The 24,234-nt window shown below is 42.8% G+C and overlaps 1 protein-coding gene across 2 annotated transcripts in view; it reads left to right on the plus strand.

Moving 5' to 3' along the window:
- ANXA13 (annexin A13) overlaps positions 1–24,234 on the plus strand; it is a 61,783-nt gene that overhangs the window by 27,292 nt on the left and 10,257 nt on the right. For both annotated transcript variants that reach the window (XM_043539129.1, XM_037892039.2), the window contains exons 2-3: positions 15,375–15,450; positions 23,865–23,959. In XM_043539129.1, coding sequence (XP_043395064.1) covers positions 15,375–15,450; positions 23,865–23,959 — 171 coding nt within the window. The remainder of the gene's footprint in view (positions 1–15,374; positions 15,451–23,864; positions 23,960–24,234) is intronic.

Below are 24,234 nucleotides of genomic sequence, written 5' to 3' on the forward strand. Positions count from 1 at the left end.
CATGATTAATTTCAAACAGGGGGGGTTCCAAAACAATTTTTTTTCAAAACATATCATTTTTTACAAAAAGGGCATTTTTCATCAAAAAAAAGTTTCAGTGAAAAATTTCGAACCAGCTCTAGAGACTAGCATTCTTTCATAAATCTAATTTGGGCTATAAATGGGCCTGAACCACAATTCCAGATCCAAAATCTTCAGACTTCAGTCGGGTTTCACTCTCTGAACAGGATCTGGTTCCTGCTTCTGCAATTGACTGAAAAACTCTGGATCAAAACACTCCCGTACTTTGGAAGTCTATAACTGTTTCCTCCTTTCGCAATCTTGTACCCTCAATCCTATCTGTAATTTTGATTTCCCTCTTAATTGCCCCAAATGGAATCAGATGGACTAGGTGGGTGAGATGATTTGTCCAACAAAAGATATTACTTCACCCACCTAGTCTCTCTAATATCCCGGGACCGACACGGCTACAACAACACAGGATACACCAAATGGAATCAATCAGTCTCAAATTTTGTATGTGTGCTCTGCTGCCAGTAGAGGTGCTTTGGGGAAGGTTTCAGGATAATCAGGAAAGATTTTCTGATGATATGACAGTTTGCAAAGCTGAGGCATTTTCACTTTTGTAAAATTCGGTTAACATTGTCATCAAATGTCATCTCTCAAAAATGCCTTAGCCAAGAAACTCCAGATCTTATGTATTTTATTTTTCCTAATGAGTATTGGTGCTTTTGAATAATTTGGGGAAGGAAAGTGATTCATTTTTAATTTGATCTGTTTTTTGAGAATCTCATGAGGTCTCAGATTCTGACTAATTGCCTTCCTCAATCAGGGAGGGCTTTAAGCAACACAACAGAGAGTGTGAGTCTGGCATAGGATAGGTGGTTTGAAAACATCCAAGTACAAAGCAGGGATTACCTCCGGACTCTGGCAGAGCAAGTAAGTCTGGAGGTTCTCCTCAGAGACTAATGCAGAATTTATAAACATCACATGGACTTCTGCATTGCCTTTACATACTCCTCCCAAATTATAACCCTGTAGGGACCACTGCTGAGTGTAAATATTATTTATTGCAGTGGGAGGTTTGTTGCTGTGTTTTGTTTTCTCACAGAGCCCAACAGTAGCTTCTTGTTGCCTCCTCTTCTAGGAACAGGTGATATTTAATGGCAGTTGCTGGCCAGATACCCAATCTCAGCAGAAGGTGCAATAGATTCGTGTTCAGCCATGGGAGCTTGGAAGAGAACCAATGACAGATTTTGGTTCCTTCCGTGGGGCCCACTTCTCTAGTATATACACTGCTCCTTTTCCTACTTAGGCAGAGTGGTGAATGATGCTGAGATGGGTTACAAACGCTTCTTACACAGTGTTTGGGTCAGACACCCTGCAGGGGAACACTTTGAAACTGAAAATCACTCCATCAGCTTAAAAAGTGACATACAAACAGTACATGAAAATTAAAGGTTTTGCTATTTTGGGGTGGGGGATGAAGGGAAGTTGGGGGGGTAATAAGCATCTAAACTCTAATTTTGAGGCCTCAAAAATGTTAACAGCATCTGTTCAAATGTAACCTCTGCTTGCTGTGCCACTGCCACCATCTGGTGCCATTCTCTTAAAATAACTAAAACATCATGACAGCCCTTATTCAGCTCTACAACCCCAGAGACCGTGTCTCTGCATTTGCAGCTGTGGTACATGTTTTTCATCAGTGGTGCAGCTGCACTGGAGCCAGTATTGGTTTAGGTTTTAGTGTAGCAGCCGTGTTAGTCTGTATCCGCAAAAAGAAAAGGAGTACTTGTGGCACCTCAGAGACGAACCAATTTATTTGAGCATAAGCTTTCCACTGAATGCATCCGATGAAGTGGGCTGGAGCTCACGAAAGCTCATGCTCAGATAAATTTGTTAGTCTCTAAGGTGCCACAAGTCCTCCTTTTCTTTTTGAGTATTGGTTTAGGTGTTTGTGTAGACAAGACTCAAACTTTTATAGCACTATCTCAAGACAGAAATCCAGGTGTAAGGTGAGATAACATATATAAATCTTTGAAGAATTCTTGATACAGTAGTGAAAACAGATAAGCTTTGTCTGCTCTAGCTCTCAGACTGGTAAAGCTGTACCTTTGCTCAAAAAAGAGAGGCAAAATATGCTGATGTAGAGAAGGTGATAGAATACACTTCTCCTGAGGGCATTCTGTGCCAAAAAATTAAAAATTCTGCACACAATATTTTAAAATTCTGCAAATTTTATTTGTCAAATAAATGTGGAAGCTCCAGCAGGGCATTGGGGAGCAAAGGCCACTGGCTGCACAGAGGTGGGAAATCACAGTCCAGCTCCCCTCTGGGACACAGACTCAGCAGTGAGGCTGCACCCAACTCTGATACACCACAAGGACTGGGCCTGCCCCAGAAACACCCCAGAGCCTTGCCCCTCCATGCCAGGTGCACCAGGTGTGGGCAGGCAGGCTCAGCAAGGCAGGATCCAAGTGTGGAGGGGCTCACCATGGGGCGGATCCAGGTTTGGGTTGAGAGGGTTCTGTGTGGGGCAACCGGAGTGCAAGCAGCTCAATGGGGGATCCGGCTGCGGTGGAAATCTGGATTCACAGGGGCTTGTTGGATGGTTCTGGGTGCAACAGTAATGGGACTCTGCAGCGGGGTCCAGGTGAAGTGGCTGCAGTTCAGCCCTGGGCTCCTGAAACACACTGCTGGGGAGGCTCGCATGACCACTCTTGTGGCTTCCCTTTGCTTCCCCATCAGAGAGGCATTTTTCTGCGGGGAAGCAAAGAAATCTGTGGCAGACATAAGTTCTGGACATGCGCAGTGGTGCAGAATTCCCCCAGGACTAATACATATCCCTAAAACAATGTCAGTTGAATCTGAAAACATGCTTCGTGGTGGTTAGCATCGCTAGTGGCTCATCATATGGTACATTATGATCAAATGATCAGCAAAATTAAAGGAACCAAATTCATCCCTAGTGTAACTGAAATGAAACTTACTTTTAGGTGAATAAAGCCCTTCATTTGCGGCCTTGGTTTGTGTTTGACCTAAACACATGTGACTCAGTAATGAAACCTACAGTTCTGGAGCCACACAATTCTACCTGCCCCACAAGGTGACTTCCAGTGAATAATACTGATAAAAAAATAATGCTTTCCTGTTGTATCGGTGGAATTTAATATTCCAGGACTGTATTTGGTCAAACTGGAGCTGTACAATATCAAATTAAATGAGTGAAAATGATAAACATTTTTTATTTATTGTCTGTTATAGTAGGATGACATGAGTGCCTAGCTGAAATGATAATAGGTGAATAAATGCAAGATACTCATATTTTATATTAACAGCTGCTACTTTGTAGCAGGAGTGAGGCTGATTCAGATGTGTATTTAAATTCTGAAGTTCTAAATAAAGGGCAGGGCTCTCAGCCTGTATATGAGCACTTTTTATTCTGAAAAAATAAATAACAAATAAGTATATTTTGACTTTGTTAAAATGGCTAATTAACTGCATTTTTACTCACAAGTTTAAAAAAGTTTATTTGCACCTGATTATTTTTAGGAAATTTTCAGTTGCAGCTAGAATTGTTGAGCAGTAACAAAAGATGTATCTATATGGCAATTGTACTTTGTATCTACTGTATATTCTTATTACTTCATATGGACGGCCTCTTCATTGCCTGCATAGTGCCTGACAGTGTCAGTTGCTGACTTGCAGCTGCTGCTATTAGGCATAAAACAGCCTTAACAATTTGTATTTTGATATAATCAGTGACAGTCCACATGACAGATGGGGGATGGCATTCAGATATGGTGATATATTGCTCTGAACATTATGGGAAGCAGATGTAGCTGACTGCCACAGTGTATAACAAGAAAAGAGAAGACTGGCCAAACAAAGAAAAAATTATAGGTATGCTGATTCGAAAAGAGCAAAGGAAGAACCGATTAAGTCTAATGGTTTAGACACAACAAATCCTGCGTCTTGGCAGGGGTTAGACAAGATGATCCTTGCAGTCTCTTCTAACCCAGGAGAATGGAAAGACGGCAGTGTCCCTGTATAAGCGCAAAGTATCTTGCACCGAGAGAATCAGCTACAGGCTGATCTCACTGTTATCGATCCTAAGAAAAGTCTTTGCTCACATTCTACTCGGTATGATGCAGCTGCTTCTCGACAGACATCATTGTCCACAGCAATCAAGTTTCACTGTTGGGCAGTCAGTAATGGACACTGTCCTTTCCCTCCAGCTTCTGGTTGAGCTGCACTGAGAATTTAACTGCCCGCTTCATGTGGCATATATTACTGTATCTCAAAGCAGCTTTTGATATGGTCGACAGGTCAGCACTTTGGCTCACACTGAAAGGTGTTGGTGTTCCAAACGATCTGCTAAAACTTTTCCATGACCTTCCCACCGTACTGGTGCAAGAGTGCGCATTGGTTCATAGCTTTCGACTCATTTCTTCAACCTCAGGTGTGCATCAGGGATGCATTCTCACCTTGCATTATTCTGTTGAGCTATCAAATGGATATAAGGACTTGCTCTTCTACACATCACAATCAAGGTGGGTCATGAAGTGTTCACTGACTAAGATAACACCAACAACACTGCCTTGTTTGTGGAGAAGTTGGAGAATTTCAGCCCTTGCTCTCTCAGGTCTCCAAGATGCTACCCTCAATATGGGATAAAACATCTCATGGCAGAACACCAAAGTCCAGAACCTCAAAACTGGAGCATCAGAACCCCCAATGCAGGTAGGGCTTAGTACCATGGAGAGTGTTAATGCATTCATCTACCTAGGCTGCAAGCAGAGTTCAAATTGTCACAGAAAACTGGATGTTCTTCGATGAATAGGTCTTGCCACTTCCTGAATGAACTCCATGTCTTGCTTATGGATGTGACATCTTTGTGATGAGACAAAATTCCAGATCTATCAAGCCTGTGTACTACCTGTATTTCTATGAGTGCAAAACCTAGACACTCTTACAGACAGACTTGGAACAACTAGAAACATTCCTTATGCACTGTCGGTGTCAAATCCTGAGCATAAAGTGGTTTGACTTTGTGTGTAATGTCATGATCTGGCCTTCCTTCAGTTGCTCACTATATTCAAAAGCAGTATTGCGTGTTTCTCAGCCACATCGCAAAGGTGAACAAAAACACCATGCTTTGAAACTCTCCATCACAAGGTAGATCAGGTGATGGAGTGGGATGGGATCACTGGGGCAAGTGAAGTGGTTAGAGAAGGAAAGCAGTTGGGAAACGTTTGTATGTGTGATGGGGAGAGAGAGGAGAGAGTTGTAGGAGAAGAAGAGAGGGCAAGCTGAGGGGAGGGGGAAAGGTATGTCATATTTTGTCAATTTTCTTTTAAAGACAAAGGAAAGAGCCTGTGTGTAGAGAGAGATATGGAGGCAGGAGGTGTTTGAGGAGTGAATCAATGGGATGAAAAAGTACCTGAGATTGCAGACATGTGATTCAACTAAGTTGGAGATGTAGAGTTGTTTAACTAGGAAGATGATAGAGTTGAAGGAGGAGAGAATGAATCTGTAGTAGAGGAAGTCAGCCTGGTCATGGGATTTCCACCACAGATACTCTGTTGCATGAGAGCAGGAACAAAGGAAGAGGTTGTTGGGGATGAATGAAACCTGGGGGTTGGGAGAGCGGATCTGGGAGAGAGGGGCAAAAGAGTCAAGGGTGGAGGAGAGTGAAACATGCAGAGAATCAACAACCATGGAAGAAAGGGAAGAAAGGGCCAGGAGGAGGGGACTGAGAGCAGACAAGAAGTCATCAGTGCTGATGGACCGAAAGTCATGGAAAGGCAGAACAACAGGGCATGGGGTTGGGGAGGGGTTTGCTAATGGTGGATGCTGAAAGTGACCAGGTGATGGTTGGAGAGAGGAACCCAGCAAAAGAGATATTGCAGAGGGTAGTGCTTGTGAAGACCATGTCAAGTGAACGACCCTTTTGGTGAGTGGGAGAGTTAAATCAGGGCTGCAAGTTGCATGAAGGCGCCAAGGATCATTATTATTATCTGCTGTGCTCCTGCTGCCTTTCATTGTTTGTTTGGCTTTAACTTCCAGCCACTAGTTCTTATTCTGCCTTTCTCCACTAGATCCAAGAGACCTTTACGACCTTGTATTTTCTCCCCATGAAGGTAATCAAGTGGGCTCCCACTGTTTTCTGCCCCTGCTGGTTAATGTTCTGGAGCCCAAGCACTTTCTGACTTCACCTACTACCCCTCCAGATGTCACAAAACTGTAGGCAATGTGTCATCCATCTCTGTTCTTTCCAATCACACGTACATTGTAAGAAGCAATGGGATACATTTTCTATTCAGATATTTTAAAAATGAAAGGACTATCCCATTTGATTTATGACTTTAAATATAGTGCAATGACTGCCATGCTTCAAAGGGCCCAAGCTAAAGTAAATGCAGGTTTATCACAACTTCGGTTACAGGGAAGTGAACCCTACATTAGTTCTGGGCTGACAGATGAGCTTCCTGATAAGGCTAGGAGGACATGGTATAATATTTTCAGCCTGTATTTTAAAATGTGCCAGACTTAAGAGAGAACAGTATAATTTTGCATTTTACTCTTAACTCAAGAATCTGCATGGAAGTATGAGTCACATCAGTAATGCTATTGATAATTCAAACCATCCCTTCTAGACAAAGCTTTAAAGTTCATCTTGATAACACAGAGTGTTAGCACTTCCCATGTGACATTATGGGATATTAAGAATTCAAGATGTAACACAATGCCTCCTCTATTCAGTACTGTTTCAGTTACATTACAGCTCATTAGAAGCTTCTGTTACAGTGAATAATTAATCCCATGTATGTATGCAACAATTAATAATTAATTATGTGGGCATTGATTTGCTAAAGGTTGTCTTCTGAGAGCACAATGTATTATACACAACTTTACTAATTAGATTAGCACCTAATTCCTGGTTGTTATAGTATTAACAAGTATATTATATAATAATATATTATGTGGTTATGGACAGAGAAAAGGAAACCCTGCAAATATCCAGGATTGCTGATTAGTAAGAGAACTGGTTCATTGTCTGGAACTGGGACATGTGTGAAGGACTCTGGATCCTCAAACTGACAGATGGACTACCATGAAACATACTGCAAACTTGTGAATATAAATACTAATTTCCAGGATTTCTGAGGTGGTCTCATAATTTTTGTTGTTTTTTTGGTTTTTTTTACCTGTGCTTAATTTTATGAAAATGACAGCTCTTTTTTTTTTAAGCCATAAAGACTGATTTGTATTGTTAGTGAAATTGTTTGCTTAGAATTCTATTAAAAACTAGCCTTTTGTTCCCTGTCGTAGACTGTTGACTCAGCCCCCTTGACTTCAACCAGAGTTGTACCTCTGAAACTGAGACTGGAATTGGCCCAACAATTGTAACAGGCTTTTATTTGATCTCTATTCTCTAACAACTTTCATGTATTCCAGTTGAACATGCATATATCTGCTCTGTTGCTAAATGGGTCAGGTATATCCCAACAGTCCACGGGGCAATGAAAGGCAGCAGTAGCCCAGCAGATAATAATAATGATTAAATGTATGTGACATATAAGACTACTGGTAAAAGACTAACATCATTCACATTAATGGGTCAGGTTTATAAAAGGTAATACTCCCATCAGATGGCCGGGGTCAGTATACACTGATTCGAGTGGTTACAGTTACATATTCCTTTTTTATTTCCCTAAAGTGAAATGCAAATAAAATATAATCAACCAAAACCAATCAGAAAGTAAGGCAGTCAATTAATAAAGCACTCAAAAGGAGCTGTCAAGGGTGAAGGTCAGGGTGAAACACCTGAGCCCCTCTAATACGTGATAGGATTATTCCAACTCTTATTAAACATCTGCCAATAGCTATGATCTCCAAACCTCAGCGGCTTTCTCATCACATGGGCACTGGTTCTCAAAAATTCCTTCTGCAGTGGCCTGAGTTTGCTGCTCCTGGTGCTGTACACTGGCAATGACTGAGTGGGGGGGTGTTATTTCTGTCAGTGCATGATCGTTGTCACTAGCATTCTAGATATTGCTGTTCCCTTGTCTTCTGTTTAGCTTGTGGGACCTCGCTAAACTTGAAGGTATGGATGGATAAAAATAGTTGTTATTTTGATATGTTGCAAGGTACTTTTTGTTGGAAATCTAACCCTCTCCCTCTCTTTTGCATTAGGGGTCCCTTTTTTTTGGTTGTGTTTCTTCTGTTCTAGTTTCCCGATCTATAGTTCTTTTGTAAGTACTTCAAAGCTATTGTCATTAGCTCAAGAAACTTGTTAGATTTTGGTCCCAAATTTGGGTCTCTGCCATAAGTGTGTACCCAAGTGAAGTGTATTGCAATATTAACCATGCTAAGTATAGTTCCCTTGAATCTGCCAGGGCTTTTATTTTTTATTCAATTCTTTTCTGCCAACCCATTTGGTTTGGCATTGTAAGACTCGACATACATGCTTGAATTGATTTGATTTGAAAGATCAAAGAGAATACCTAAAATGATTCACTGAGTATTGTGGGTCATTATCTGTTATCGACTCATCTGAAATCCCCTGGCAAGCAAATTGATTTACAATGTGTTAGTAAATTGTTACTTGATGTATTGTGTAACAGCTCAGTTTCGACCACTGATATGAGGTCATCTATCCCATTCAATTCAAATAGATCTGTGCCAACCTTGGATGAAGGGCAACCAGGAATCTTATGTGGTTTCACTTGTTTATTGCATTCTGTTTCCTACATTTATGGCAGATTTCATACTTGGATACCTGACGTTTTTGCTAAGTACACTCAGAGGTAACCCAACTTTTCAGATTACTGAGAATCAGATTACTAATTGAGAATATAAATGTGCTTCATATAAACTATTCTTATTTGTAGTGTGGATAGGGCCTCACCAGACTAAAGTTCAAAGGTGAAACTGGCCAGTCCAAGGCATAGTCCAGTTAGGATGACATGATTATGTCCCATCCACACCACAAATTTTAACCATTCTGTAACCAGGTCAGACACAATCCATGTTGTAATTATTTCCCCAAAACTCACTAATAGTTGTAATGTCCTGGGCCACTTAGAACAACGTGAAAAAAATTCCCAGCATTGTTTCATTGGAAAGCATGTCTGTAATCTGATGAGCTGATACTCTTGCTATGTTCTCACACTGTCAACAAAGTATTGTTGCCCCAACAAAACTACAACAGTGCAGGAAGTGATTATCTAATGTAGTAATAACCATAAAAATGTCATACATTAATCAGTGACTCTGCCCATGTTGTTTTAAATGAATGTGTGCAAAGTCATGAGTTGTGTCAGAGCCACAGTGACCCAAGTGACTCATCTTCAGACTTCAGTCACTTTAGGTTAGGGAGCATTGTGAAGATTTCATTAGTACTAGCTACTGGGCTGATGTGTTGTTTCCATGAGGTTAGGAGTAGCTATCTGTTATATCAAGAGTACAGGAAGCAATAAGACTTTAGGAGGGCTACCATGCAGAAGAAGAATGTCTTGTCAGTTTGCATGCATGGCACCTGGAGCCAGGAACTCTTGAATTCCATTCCCAGCTTTGCAGCTGTCTCAGTTGTTGGCCTGGGCACTTCACTTAACCTCTGTCTCAGATTTCCCATCTGATGATTTGTCACTCAAAGGGTGTTCCCAGGATTAATTAATTAATGCTTTACTGTGATTTAAAGATTAAAGTTTTAGTGCAGTGGCCAGCGGTTCTCAAACTGTGGGTCAGTACCCCAAAGTGGGTCACAAGCCCATTTTAAAGGGGGCACCAGGGCTAGCATTAGACTTGCTGGGACCTGGAGCTGAAGCCAACGCCCAAGCCCCTCCAACTGGGACTGAAACCAAAGCCCAACCCCCCTCCCTGCCTGGAGCTGAAGTTGGGGCTTGTGCTTCGGCTCCCTTGTCCCGGAGTCGTGTCATAATTTTTGTTCTCAGAAGGGGGTCGCAGTGCAATGAGAACTGAGAATCAAAAGATTTCTACATCCATGGAATTGGTACAGGAAAAAAAAAAACATATTCTGACCATCATTAGCAAATTCATGTTGTGTCAGCTCTCCATGAAATTTCTCTCTCACAGGAAATATCTTTATTCATTTATGTTTTTATGAAGCCTGTAAACTGCGTTGATAAATGCATGGGACTCATTCCATTTATAATATTACTTTAGTCATTTGAGCTACAAATTGACTAACTACTAGTGCTATTCTGCACACAATGGGTTGTAGTTTGTAGACATGAGTTATAAACTCCTCAAGACCTGGAAATAATGTATTAGCAGTCAAGATATATTAACAAGCTACATGCCTAAAGTCTGTTGAAAGATGAAATGACACAGCTGTCAATTAAAAATAAAATCTAGCTAGCTATGTCATCTGTTTTACTGTAGTCATGTTAGGCCAGATTCTCAACTGCCCTGTACCTTGTGTAGACATTTACAATATAAGTGAAAAGAGAGAACAAAACCACGACAAATCAGAATAGTAGCATTTTACAACCACTTTCCTCTCTCTTTTCCAGGTGAAAATGACTCCAAAAAGGTATGGGGCAGTGGAGAATCAGCCCATAGAGCTCAATAAACCATGAACCACTAGCATCATTTCTTGAGTTGACTGATCATATTCTGTCCTCAGTTACATGGAAGTAAATGTGAAACCACTTGAAGTAACTCTTTTGAATTGTAAATGAGAACAGAGCTTGGACAAATGATTATAGGAGCCCTGACAGTGATTCATGGTTTATTGAATTCTAGGCACTGGAAGGTTTTTCTTTCCTAACAAACATTTCAGGCTAGATTATGCACACGTCACTGATGTTGAGGAGCAGTTACTCTTCCTTGGGACTGCTTATGGGAGGGAATGGTCACCATCAGGAGTGAGCTGTACAATCGACACAGGCTTCTGGATACACTGGGCCAGATACAGCAGAGCTCTCCTGCCTCCTTTTCCAGAGCTGCACCACATGTTGGGGCAGGGAGGGCAGGATTCTGCTATGCCCAATTATTTTCTGGTGGAAAGGTTTCTACCAGCACTGTAAGTTAAAGGTGCCCCCCTCTTCCTTTAACTTAGCTGTGGCCAAGCCACTAAGAATCAGGGAGACATGACTGGCTCCCTAACCACCTCCCCATACCTAGGAGCCTTGCTCAAGGACACTGGAGAATTGAGATCAGCTTTTCCTAGATATTTTTGAAAATTTCAGAGGCATTTTATTCTCTTCATGTGGTCACACCCTCCAACTGCAGGGTGATGGGTGCCTTCTTTTAGAATAACAGTATTTCTATACATTCCCTTTTGAGGAGAGACATGCAGCTGCTGGTGTCTCAGATATTGCATGCTGCCAAGTCAGATACATCATATCTTGGGAAGAATAAGCAAGATGAATAGTATCCTAACTGGGGCCTCTTCTTTTATTACCTTTTATGTTATTTTATTTTTTTGTCTCTTATTAGCATTTTATTATCTGTGCTAGCCAGATTCTTTACAATTTTCAGACTTGGGGCCTGATTCCTCACTGCAACATGTCTTGTGTAGTCACACCTGTTCAAAGTGAGTCTATAACTGTGCCATTCTCCCTTGCCAGTATACCTTATCTACAAAGCTTTCCTAGTGTATAAGCCACTATATTGGTTTTGTACTGGTATGCTAACGCTACAAGTGAAACAAGCTATTCAAGTAAAAGTTCAACTTTGCCAATGTAACTGTGTCTACACTAGGGACTTCTGCCACCATAGCTATGTCGGTCAGGGATCACACCTTTTCACACACCGGCAGAAGTCTGTAATGTAGACCGAGCCTTGGCAGCATTTTTTTTTTTTTGCACCCTCCTTTCCCTCACTTTGCAAGGTGCAGGGCAGTGGTTAATCAGGGCCATAACATTCCAACTAGATATCACAGACTGAAGTGGATACTACACTGAAACAAATCTTACAGGAGCATTACAATCTATCAGATAAACAGATGAATTAACTCGAACCTAATTACCATCTGACAAATACATATCTTTAATAATTTATTTATGATCAGTGAGTGGTATTTTATTAATAATTGTTATTGATCACTTAGAAAATGCCTTGCATTTACACAAATCCTTGCAATAATAGACTACAACATATTCCTTGCCCCAAAGATCTTATAATCAAAATAGATAGTTTAAGATAGGCAAGATCAGGGGCTGAATTAGAACAACTGATTAAACTGTTAGTACTTCTACCTGATGGCTGCATTTTGTGCTACAAAATCAAAACTTTCTTTGTTGATTTTTTAAAAGAAATTGCTCCTCCTCATGGTTGCAAAGAAATCCTTTGCAAATATGAAGTGTAACAAATAACATGATGTCTGCCTGAGTCTGCAGGAAGCCTGAAACAATAGCTCTGAGAGGTCTGAATTGCCTCATTCATCTCAATAGATGTTAATTCTAAATATAATAATTTTGATAGTTTAATGTCAGCACTGTTTATTCCATTCTCCTTTATCATCAATGTACTACAAACAGCTCCCTTCCACGCAGCATAATGGAGTACGGAGCATATGGTCTGTTGTTTATAAATTGGGACCTGTCTGAATTAAAGGAGTACTATGAGTGCAAGATATAATTATTAATGTCTTATCTAGCTTAAGGTAGACTCTAATAATACTGACAAGTTTTAAATTATAGACAGAATAAGGAATTGGAATAAAATTTGTGTGTTAAGCTTGATATCATGGAGTTGGGCCAAATCATGAAGCCATTACTCAGTCTTGTTTATCTAGGTTCTAATATCACATCCATCACTGTAATATCTGGGCACCTCTGATGTTAATGAGAATTTTATCTGAGTACAGACCTCAGAATTCAGTCCATAGAGAATTGACAGATAAGTATATAAAAATCTCTAGAAATATAAATGCTAACTCGGTTTGAAAGAGAGGGCTTGTGTTTTAATCTGAGAAGTTCAAGGGTGCACTGCAGACATCTGGTCTATCTCCAGTTTATTTACATAAGTGTGTAGCTCTGGGACAGTTTAATATTTAACTATGGAAATGCAGTATTAATGGTCTATTGGATCATTTTAAAAAGAGGCATCCAGAATGAGGTAATGCTGGTGGAAAGTATCAGTGACCATTTTACAAAAACATATTGAAAGGTTCAAGGCACCCTACCAGCAAAATATTTTTATCTAATAGCATCTTGAATGCAATCTGGGTCCCAAAATGCTTTCTGAAAGTATTTAACACAAGACAGTTTATGGAATACAGAACAGAGTACAGTGATGAATAAACACTGTATGGCAAACAACAGAAAGCATTCAGTCATAAGACCAGCTGAGGGGCCTATTGAATTCTGCATAAGCCATGGTGGACATTGAATCTGTTACTTGCTGAGGACAACTTGAACGAGTTATATGACTCTTCTTGCATCAATACGGTGCGTATATTATGGCTTAGATGAATTGATCCATTGCGCATACAGCTTTTGTGTCATGGAGAGGAATACTGAGAATAGACTTTCATTGTATTGTAAGCTGCCATTATTCCATTAACCTATGCTCATTACTCAGTCTAATTAGGTTGCTGCTGTACAACCTGATGTTACAAAGAACAAAGGTGAATTCTATTCTCAGAATTATTCCAATCACCAACTGGAGGGAGAGAACTTAGATGCTGCACATCAGTTTGTCAGGAATGAAGAAACGGGATGCCATTTAATTTGTATTTTCAAGCGCATATTCAAATACTTATGCCTGTAGTATGTAATTCTAGCAAAGCAATAACAAACATGTATTTTCACAGTAGAAATATTTGGATACAACACCATCAGTTCAGCTACAATAACTGTATTTTCTTTCAGATCTTGATGTAATTTTATATTGGAATAATTTAAATGAAAACTCACAACTGAAAATATTAAATATTTATATATATATGGGTCTATTTTTACAATAATTCAAAGATTTGGTCAAGTAACTCCCTAGTTACTGGACTTGATTTACTATCTGTTCATACAGTATAACAACATGTAACTTTACAATCAAGATTTAGGATAATGGTCTGGTGGTGAAAGTCTTATTACCTTGTGATCCTAAAGCAAGGAAAGAAGACTTAGAGAAAGAAATGTTACATTGTTATAGTGTGTTATAAATGCCTATTTTCATAAGGGTAGCCGAAAATAAGGATAATTTTACAAAAATATAAGCAATGTCAAAGTCACAATAATCAGAAATTATTTTGGGTGATCTCATTAGAGGCACCAAGGACTGAATGGCCAGAGCTGATCCCTTTAGTAAAGCATTCAGGTAGATTGGCTAGGCAGTGTAGGGAGATTTATTCTGCTATGACCACCTGTTCTTTGGACAGAGCACTTCATTATCCTGGACTGCCAATCTTTTCATCAGAACTAACAATATTTAAGCATGACCATTTTGAGAAAGAATAACAATAAAAGATGCTTCTTGCACCTACAGGAGTGCCAAAGCAACCAAAGCGATCGGTGGAGACAAAGTTGCAGCCCTTTCATTTTAATGCAGATGACACCTATCCTTGGACAAGAATGTGACAGTGACTATAATCTATTAAACACACTAATAGACACAACAGGTAAAATTTTCAAAAGCACCTAAGTGACTTAGGGCTGATGTCCCATTTTCAAAAGTGACTTAAGCACTTAGGAGTCTAAATCACACTGAGTTTCCATGGGACTTCAGCTTCTAAGTCATGTAGGGGCTTTTGCACATTTTACCCATTGTCATTTGGATGATGGTGCTGCAGTTGGGCGATACTGATCAGCTGCTACATTTTAACTGTCATAAAGAGCAAATTAACAGCTTGAAGCTATAACTCTTTCTCATTCAAGTATGCTTTACTCGTGACTAGTGCCATTGAAATCAATAACATTCCTTGCATGAAAAAGACTGCCTGCATGAGTAATGGTTACAAGATCAAGCCCCCATGTTTTACTTCAGTCGGAGACCAGCTTATCCATAAAAGTACTAGTATTTGAAAGGCTGAATTTATTTGCCATTTTATAATGGGGCAAATCCTGAAGTGCTCACTCAAGGCTAGTTCATGCAACCCTCTCTCATGCTGGTGATCACTTATTTCCTTTGACTTGAATGGAACTATTTGTTTGGGTAAATGCTTACCAATGTGAGTAAGGTTTTCAGAGTCTACTTATAGATCAACACACCTAAGTCAGTCAATAAGAGTTTTTCCTGAGTAAGGAGTGAGTAAAAACTAAGTAAGGACATCAGAGTTTGGACCTTTGTGAATAAAGATCAGATGGCAATCTGACCCAACCTAGCCCAAATTCCATGTAGTATAATTCAGAGGGATTCACTGTAGTATTATTTTCCACTTACTGTTGCCTCTGTTTTTCTAGCCAACCATTCGGCGCCATCATGATTTTGATGCAGAACGGGATGCCAAGAAACTACATAAAGCTTGCAAAGGGATGGGTAAGAATGCTATTGTTTTTAACGTGTTGTTTAGCTGTGTTGGTACCAATGGGACAGTTCTGCATTATAGAAGTTGTATGTCCAAGCACGCACTTGCAGCAAAACAATTGCTTGATCAGTTTTGAGTTAATCTTTGTTTTCTGTCAGATATCGAACTCCACTTATTAACTCCAAAGCACAACTGCTGTGTGTGTGCATAGATAGATACAGATACCCTCACAGTATGATATATTATATTAGCTTGGGGGGAAATAATCTTAATTGTCATTAGCTACATATGAATCATTACTACACCCCAAGGTGCTTGTGGATCTAATATTGATGAAGAGTAAAATCACTGGCTAATCAATACATATTTACCCCACAAGTTCTCACCTCATTACAGTAAGGGTCCAATCCTCAGGAAGATCCTGAGCACCTCCTACAAGGTGCTGAACACCCCTTCCTTCCACTGAAGTCTGCAGGAGCTCAGGGCACTTGGCACCTCACAGAATTGCATCTTCACTGTGCCCATTATTCCTGGTGTGTTAACTTCATGACTTAACCCCGAAGGAGCAGAAAGAACATGGCATTTATTCACTGCAACTGTTCTGTCAAGCTGTCAGTAACAATAACAGGAATAGTGAACTCTCATTGTTCAGAGCTGGCATTAGGGGTAGGCTACAAAGGCAGTTATCTAGGACACCTGAATATTAGGGGTTGCTCTTGCCTGGCCAACCCCGCAGCCACAACAGCTTCACTGGGAAGTGCCCCGTTAAAAGCACACTCCCACTCCTCCAGGTTGCAGTGGCACCGACCACTAAAACGTCTATCCCCAGATCTGGCCTGGTGTTCAGATTTTCCACAAGGGATAGCTGAAAAGTGGGGATATACGCTTGTCCTGTACTGACATATCCATTCAGCGTCTACATGCTGAGATGGAAATGAGTTCAATGCTAAGCATGTGACAAGAGACAACAGGTAGATAGAGATGGGGAAGCAAACAATGAGACAATATTGGTCAGCGTGATACACTGCGCTCTCAGCACACCTGACGTATAATCTGACAAAGAATCCCCTTAGTGTCCTAAAGACATCTTATCTAGGTCCATCTGGTTCATACTTACTTACACCCTAGGATGTGCATTACACATGCAGGCCACCTGGCTTGAAATGGTCCACCACATTGCATCACACAAGAAGTTAATATGATGTGTAGCAACCATCCATCTTGAAAGACAATGGTGTAAGCATAAAAGCAGTTCAGTTAATGGGTGTCTTGCTGCAGCATCATGAGGGGCTAAAAAGTCCAATTCTCCAGTGACAGTCCTTGCCACAATAGTGCAGGCATAAGGCGCAGGGAGAGAGGATGAAGCTAGTGCACTGCTAGCTCTCGAGGCTTGCTGCACTTTAGTTTTCGCTTTCCTCCCTCTATCAACCATCTCTCTTCGGCCTCTTTGACTCCCTGGTGCAGCATAGCCCGCCAGGGTGTCCGGTTGCTAGCTGCATCTTCCCAGCTTGCAGTTCCAATGTTGAAAGTTGTCAAGACCCTCTTGCAAACATCTTTGTACCTAAGCCAAAGTCGGCCCAGTGGCCTTGTAGCATCCACAAGTTCTCTATGCAGGAGATTTTTTGGAATGTGTCCATTTTCCCTTCCGGTGCAGATAACCAAGCCAACGGAGATGTCTTTGTTTGAGAGCAGTGATAAGACTTAGCAATTTTGCTTTCTCAAGTACTTCAGGGTCAGGAATTTTGGTTTCCCACTTGATATTTAGACTACGCATGTGCATTAAACGTGCAGGCCACATGGCTGGAAATTGTCCACTACATTGTAGCACACAAGGAGTTAGCATGATACCTCTCCAGTTACATCATTAGAGCTAACATCCAGGATGGTGGAGTTAAATCTTTAAGGTCATTCCTGTCATCAAGCTGCCTCAGGAGATCCTTTTAGCTGCTCTAAGATAATGTCATTGGTACAGGCAAATCTTTCTGACAGATGGGCTGCACAGCAATTACACATGGGCGGGTGGATTCTCACTGACACTTAGGCCTCTTTGTGCCGCTCTGGCAGTATAAAGGGGCCTAGTGTAAATGAGAAATTAGCCGTCAGACAGACCCACAGCTGTTTGTCTCTTCCACCAACACATTGGGTTGCTGGCTCTTTCCTTGTACCACACATTGTAACTCTCTCCCCTCATTCCCATCTGGAGTGAAATACTTCACTGTTATCACCTCTTTGCACCGTGTTTGCCTCTCCTTGTCTCTGCCCCTAGCATTGTACACTAACAGTGGCCCAGTTTCCATACAGGGAGTCACGCCTAAAGAATTTCAGTTACAGAATCCACGTTGTGCTAGGCAATAGGTGGCCTGAAGTGTGGAATATACCGCTGGCCATTGTGATGGAATATACCGCTGTATTCACACCTACACACTACTGTAATAATCTTTGTACAAAGTACACCTTGTGAGGTATCCTTTACACCAGTGTTTCCCAACCGGTGTGCCGCAGCACACTGGTTTGCCGTCAGGCTCGAACAGGTGTGCCGTGGAATTTTTTGAAAAACAACATGCAGAGTGGAGGCGGGGTAGGGGGAAGGAAGGTGGGAGGAAGACACCTTCTGATTGGCCGACAGCCTCACTGCCCCGCCTCCTCCATGGGTAGAGCAACCAATCGAAGCTCGATCTCCCTCTCCTCCCCACAGCCCTTCCGTGAGCATCAGATTGGCTCCTCTGCCCCCCCCCTTCCCTCCTGCAACCGTCAGCTGGGGGTGGGGGGGAAGAGCCTGTAGGGGGAGCAGGGACCCTGCTGCAGCCCCCCAGGGTTGGGAGGTGGGAAGAACTTCAGGAGAAGCAGATGTGAGAGGGGAGGAGCTGAACTGGGAAGTGGGAGCGGGGTGTAAGGTGGGGAAGCTGGGAAGGCAGAACTGGTGGGGGCTGGGTGGGAGTGGGGCAGAATTGGGATGAGGTGAGGGCTGGATTGGTGGAGGACGAGGACAGAACTGATGGGGCAGGGGCGCCATTTAAGGAGGGTGGGGGAGCACCTGCCCACCTGCATGAGTACAGATGGGAGGGCATGGGGGGCATTGCTCCCCAAATTGGATACATCACAGAGGTGATGCGTGGGCATGGCAGATTTCTGCCTTCCATTTCAATGTTCACCGGGGGAAGGAGACCAAAGCCCTGAGGTAAGTGGGGAAGTGGGATACCAGGAGGAAGCATGAGCAGGAGCACGTGAGAGGGGAGGGCTCCTGCCTCATACTGAGAAAGAGGGACGATCAGCGAGTTATCTCAAGCGCCTATACACAAATGCAAGAAGCCTGGGAAACAAGCAGGGAGAACTGGAAGTCCTGGCACAGTCAAGGAATTATGATGTGATTGGAATAACAGAGACTTGGTAGGATAACTCCCATGACTGGAGTACTGTCATGGATGGATATAAACAGTTCAGGAAGGACAGGCAGGGCAGAAAAGGTGGGGGAGTTGCATTGTATGTAAGGGAGCAGTATGACTACTCAGAGCTCAAGTATGAAACTGCAGAAAAACCTGAGAGTCTCTGGATTAAGTTTAGAAGTGTGAGCAACAAGGGTGATGTCGTGGTGGGAGTCTGCTATAGACCACCGGACCAGGGGGATGAGGTGGACAAGGCTTTCTTCCGGCAACTCACGGAAGTTACTAGATCGCAGGCCCTGGTTCTCATGGGAGACTTCAATCACCCTGATATCTGCTGGAAGAGCAATACAGTAGTGCACAGACAATCCACGAAGTTTTTGGAAAGTGTAGGGGACAATTTCCTGGTGCAAGTGCTGGAGGAACCAACTAGGGGCAGAGCTCTTCTTCACCTGCTGCTCACAAACCGGGAAGAATTAGTAGGGGAAGCTAAAGTGGATGGGAACCTGGGAGGCAGTGACCATGAGATAGTCGAGTTCAGGATCCTGACACAGGGAAGAAAGGAGAGCAGCAGAATACAGACCCTGGACTTCAGAAAAGCAGACTTTGACTCCCTCAGAGAACTGATGGGCAGGATGCCCTGGGAGAATAACATGAGGGGGAAAGGAGTCCAGGAGAGTTTTAAAGAATCCTTATTGAGGTTACAGGGACAAACCATCCCGATGTGTAGAAAGAATAGTAAATATAGCAGGCACCAGCTTGGCTTAACAGTGAAATCCTTGTTCATCTTAAACACAAAAAAGAAGCTGACAAGAAGTGCAAGATTGGACAAATGACCAGGGAAGAGCATAAAAATATTGCTCGGGCATACAGGAGTGAAATCAGGAAGGCCAAATCACACCTGGAGTTGCAGCTAGCAAGAGATGTTAAGAGTAACAAGAAGGGTTTTTTCAGGTATGTTAGCAACAAGAAGAAAGTCAAGGAAAGTGTGGGCCCCTTACTGAATGAGGGCGGCAACCTAGTGACAGAGGATGTGGAAAAAGCTAATGGACTCAATGCTTTTTTTGCCTCTGTCTTCACGAACAAGGTCAGCTCCCAGACTACTGCACTGGGCAGCACAGCATGGGGAGGAGGTGACCAGCCTTCTGTGGAGAAAGAAGTGGTTCAGGACTATTTAGAAAAGCTGGACGAGCACAAGTCCATGGGGCCGGATGCACTGCATCCGAGAGTGCTAAAGGAGTTGGCGGATGTGATTGCAGAGCCATTGGCCATTATCTTTGAAAACTCATGGCGATCGGGGGAAGGCCCGGACCACTGGAAAAAGGCTAATGTAGTGCCCATCTTTAAAAAAGGGAAGAAGGAGGATCCTGGGAACTACAGGCCAGTCAGCCTCACCTCAGTCCCTGGAAAAATCATGGAGCAGGTCCTCAAGGAATTAATTCTGAAGCACTTAGAGGAGAGGAAAGTGATCAGGAACAGTCAGCATGGATTCACCAAGGGCTCATGCCTGACTAATCTAATTGCCTTCTATGATGAGATAACTGGCTCTGTGGATGAGGGGAAAGCAGTGGACGTATTGTTCCTTGACTTTAGCAAAGCTTTTTACACAGTCTCCCACAGTATTCTTGCCAGCAAGTTAAAGAAGTATGGGCTGGATGAATGGACTATAAGGTGGATAGAAAGTTGGCTAGATTGTCGGGCTCAATGGGTAGTGATCAATGGCTCCATGTCTCGTTGGCAGCTGGTATCAAGTGAAGTGCCCCAAGGGTCGGTCCTCGGGCCGGTTTTGTTCAATATCTTCATAAATGATCTGGAGGATGGTGTGGATTGCACCCTCAGCAAGTTTGCAGATGACACTAAACTGGGAGGAGAAGTATATACGCTGGAGGGTAGGGATAGGATACAGAGGGCCCTAGACAAATTAGAGGATTGGGCCAAAAGAAATCTGATGAGGTTCAACAAGGACAAGTGCAGAGTCCTGCACTTAGGACGGAAGAATCCCATGCACCGCTACAGACTAGGGACTGAATGGCTCGGCAGCAGTTCTGCAGAAAAGGACGTAGGGATTACAGTGAACGAGAAGGTGGATATGAGTCAACAGTGTGCCCTTGTTGCCAAGAAGGCCAATGGCATTTTGGGCTGTATAAGTAGGGGCATTGCCAGCAGATCGAGGGACGTGATTGTTCCCCTCTATTGGACGTTGGTGAGGCCTCATCTGGAGTACTGTGTCCAGTTTTGGGCCCCACACTACAAGAAGGATGTGGAAAAATTGGAAAGAGTCCAGCGGAGGGCAACAAAAATGATTAGGGGACTGGAACACATGACTTATGAGGAGAGGCTGAGGGAACTGGGATTGTTTAGTCTGCAGAAGAGAAGAATGAGGGGGGATATGATAGCTGCTTTCAACTACCTGAAAGGGGGTTCCAAAGAGGATGGATCTAGACTGTTCTCAGTGGTAGCAGATGACAGAACGAGGAGTAATGGTCTCAAGTTGCAGTGGGGGAGGTTTAGGTTGGATATTAGGAAAAACTTTCTCACTAAGAGGGTGGTGAAACACTGGAATGCGTTACCTAGGGAAGTGGTGGAATCTCCTTCCTTAGAAGTTTTTAAGGTCAGGCTTGACAAAGCCCTGTCTGGGATGATTTAGTTGGGGATTGGTCCTGCTTTGAGCAGGGGGTTGGACTAGATGACCTCCTGAGGTCCCTTCCAACCCTGATATTCTATGACTTGGCCCTGCTCCCTCCCCAGGCCCAGGCCAGCCAGGGCCCCTTAAGGGGGCATGGAGGAACATTCAGGAGCAGGGGGTGAGTGGTGACACCAGGCGTTCTGTGCATCCAGATCAGTTTCCCCATGTGAGCTGGGTAATGGCCACCTCACCCTCCAGGTTCAGGTGTGTCCTCCTCAATGCCCGTGAACCACTGGATGCCAGTGGCCACGGTGACTGTGTAGGACGGCATGGCCCGGGCTGGTGCGCACATGCTCAGAAGGAGTGGAGCTGTCTCCACCAACAAAGGACTGAGCGCCTGGCTGAGCCCCGCAGCAGCAGCACCCCCTCAGACACAGCCCCTCCCTGCACCTTGAGCTACACCCATGCCGGCACACAGCCCCTAGCTACACCCCTGCCTTCACCCTGAGCTACCCCTCTCTGCACACAGCTTCTAGCTAGCCCCTGCACCCTGAACTACCCTCCTTTCTCTACACAGCCCCTAGTTACCCACTCCCTGCACCTTGAGCTACACCCTCCCAGCACACAGCCCTTGCCAGCTGTGAATGGTAAGGGTGGTAAACAGCTTAAACCGAGGCGATAAGAGGGCAAGTTCATTTGGAGATATGGTGGTGTGCCTCAAAATAATTAAAGGTATCACGGTATGCGGCAGCAGAGAAAAGGTTGAGAACCATTGATTTAAACACTCAGAATTTGCTGGTCGGTATCGTCCTGATAAAACGTGTGGCAACATTGTATGTGAAGTTATAAAATTCCCCTGTCTGGTGAGTTATTAATACATGTTCCAAGCCTCACAGCCCTGCCAAAACAGAAGTTAGCAAACAGGTCTGTCCTAACAAAGGAATATGTGCTTTGCTTAATTTTCATTTAAGCAGTAAACACAGTCATCAGGCAGGGAAGGAAACAAAGAAAGCTCAAACCGGTGAGAAAAAAACAGCAGGGAACATCCTTCCACATAGACTCTTTGTCTCCTAGTGCCCAGCTGGAAATGTTTTTCAAGAGGGGAATTGAAACTATAAAAAGGAGGGACAAACACTCCAAGGAACCCCCCTCTCTCGCTGGGCTCATCACATTCACTGCACCTAAAGAGACAAAGTAAGCAATCATTGGATTCTGGGGGAAAGGTCCTAACCCACAGTGCTTGGTCAGTAAGACTGCTGAAAGCATGTGGCGAGAAACTTTGCTTGAATCTGATATAGTTTAAGTTAGGCATTAGTAAGTGTCAGACTAGATGATCATAATGGTCCCTTCTGACCTTGATATCTATGAATCTTTATTTTTCTTGTATGCCTCATTAATTGTACTCACTTAAAATCTTCCTCTTTGTAGTAAATACACTTGTTTTACTGTTTCAGACAATCCAGTGTGTTTAAATTGAAGTGTCTGAATAACTACTTGAGATAATAAACCTGCATATTATTCCCTTAAAGGAATAATGAACTTAAAATATTTGCACTGTCCAGGAGAGGGCTGGGGCAGGCAGTACAAGGCATAGTTCCCTGGGGGGAAATCTGGGGCTGGGGGTTTGTTAGGGTCACCCTGCAGTATAACCAAGACTGCTGAGAGCCAGACTGTAACCCAGGTGTGACTGGCAGGCTGCAGTTACACATACTCAGGGTGTGGCTTGCATGGTGGAAGACTGTTTATGAGTGGCCCAGGTGGGAGCTCCTTCAGCAAGGCATTGTAAGACACCCAAGGTTGCAAGGCAAGGGTGACACAGCCCCGCCTGATCTGGACTGTACCCTGGTATGTCATAGCCATCTGTGATCAAAGTAACTAAGGGAGCAAGAATCAACATTGTTATACACCAGTTCGTGCGCCTGCTGAAGACAGTGAGTGTTTTCCAATTATCGTCAATAGGTTAACTTCCCACGGAACGTGCCATACTGGGTCAGACTGTTGGCACACTTGTTCTGCTGCCAGAGGCAGTCAGTATCTGATCCTTCAAAGGAGGCTAACTTCCAAACCCTAACAAATAATACACCTGGCTAGCTATTCAGTGGTACACAGGGTGGAATTTCTTCCTGATCCCTGATGAGCTTATTCCTTGAAACATGCGATTTGGTTCCCTAATGATATCTTAGCTTTATGTGGCATTGGTTTGGGTGCACTTTCTCTTTATGTTCTGGCTGCAGACTAAAAGTAACGTTTTTTAAATGGTACATGCTAGAAAAGCTATCATTGACACCAACTGATGTTCTGAAACTAATTTTCTACTAATTTGAAGGGAGAGTTCTTGATCCTCTTTTCCTCTCCCAGCAGAAGTGAAATCTGCTGGCAGTTTCTGAATGATTTCCTCGTCTACCTTAATATTTTTTAGGAACAGATGAAACAGCAATTATTGAAATCCTATCAAATCGATCATCAGACCAGAGGCAACAAGTAAAACAGAAGTACAAGACCATGTATAGCAAGGTATTTCAAAAGAAATGGCCCTGTTGTTTTAAACAAAGTGCTCTTTAGAAATGTGCCCCCGCATTTCCCCACTTCTGATAATGCCATGTGTCTGACAGTTTTTAAAAGACATAGAATCAGGAAGTTAGTTTCCGATGAAAGAATTACTGTCACTTAACATATTGATTCTATTAATCATCCTGGGCCTTACAGATAGCTTGGTAAATGGAACTCAGTAGAGCTGATTGAAATTTGGAATTTCTGTTCCTTGGGAGATTCTGAGCTTTCAAAATAGG

Source organism: Chelonia mydas, chromosome 2, assembly GCF_015237465.2.
Source record: "Chelonia mydas isolate rCheMyd1 chromosome 2, rCheMyd1.pri.v2, whole genome shotgun sequence".
In the NCBI taxonomy this organism is placed as follows: domain Eukaryota; kingdom Metazoa; phylum Chordata; order Testudines; family Cheloniidae; genus Chelonia; species Chelonia mydas.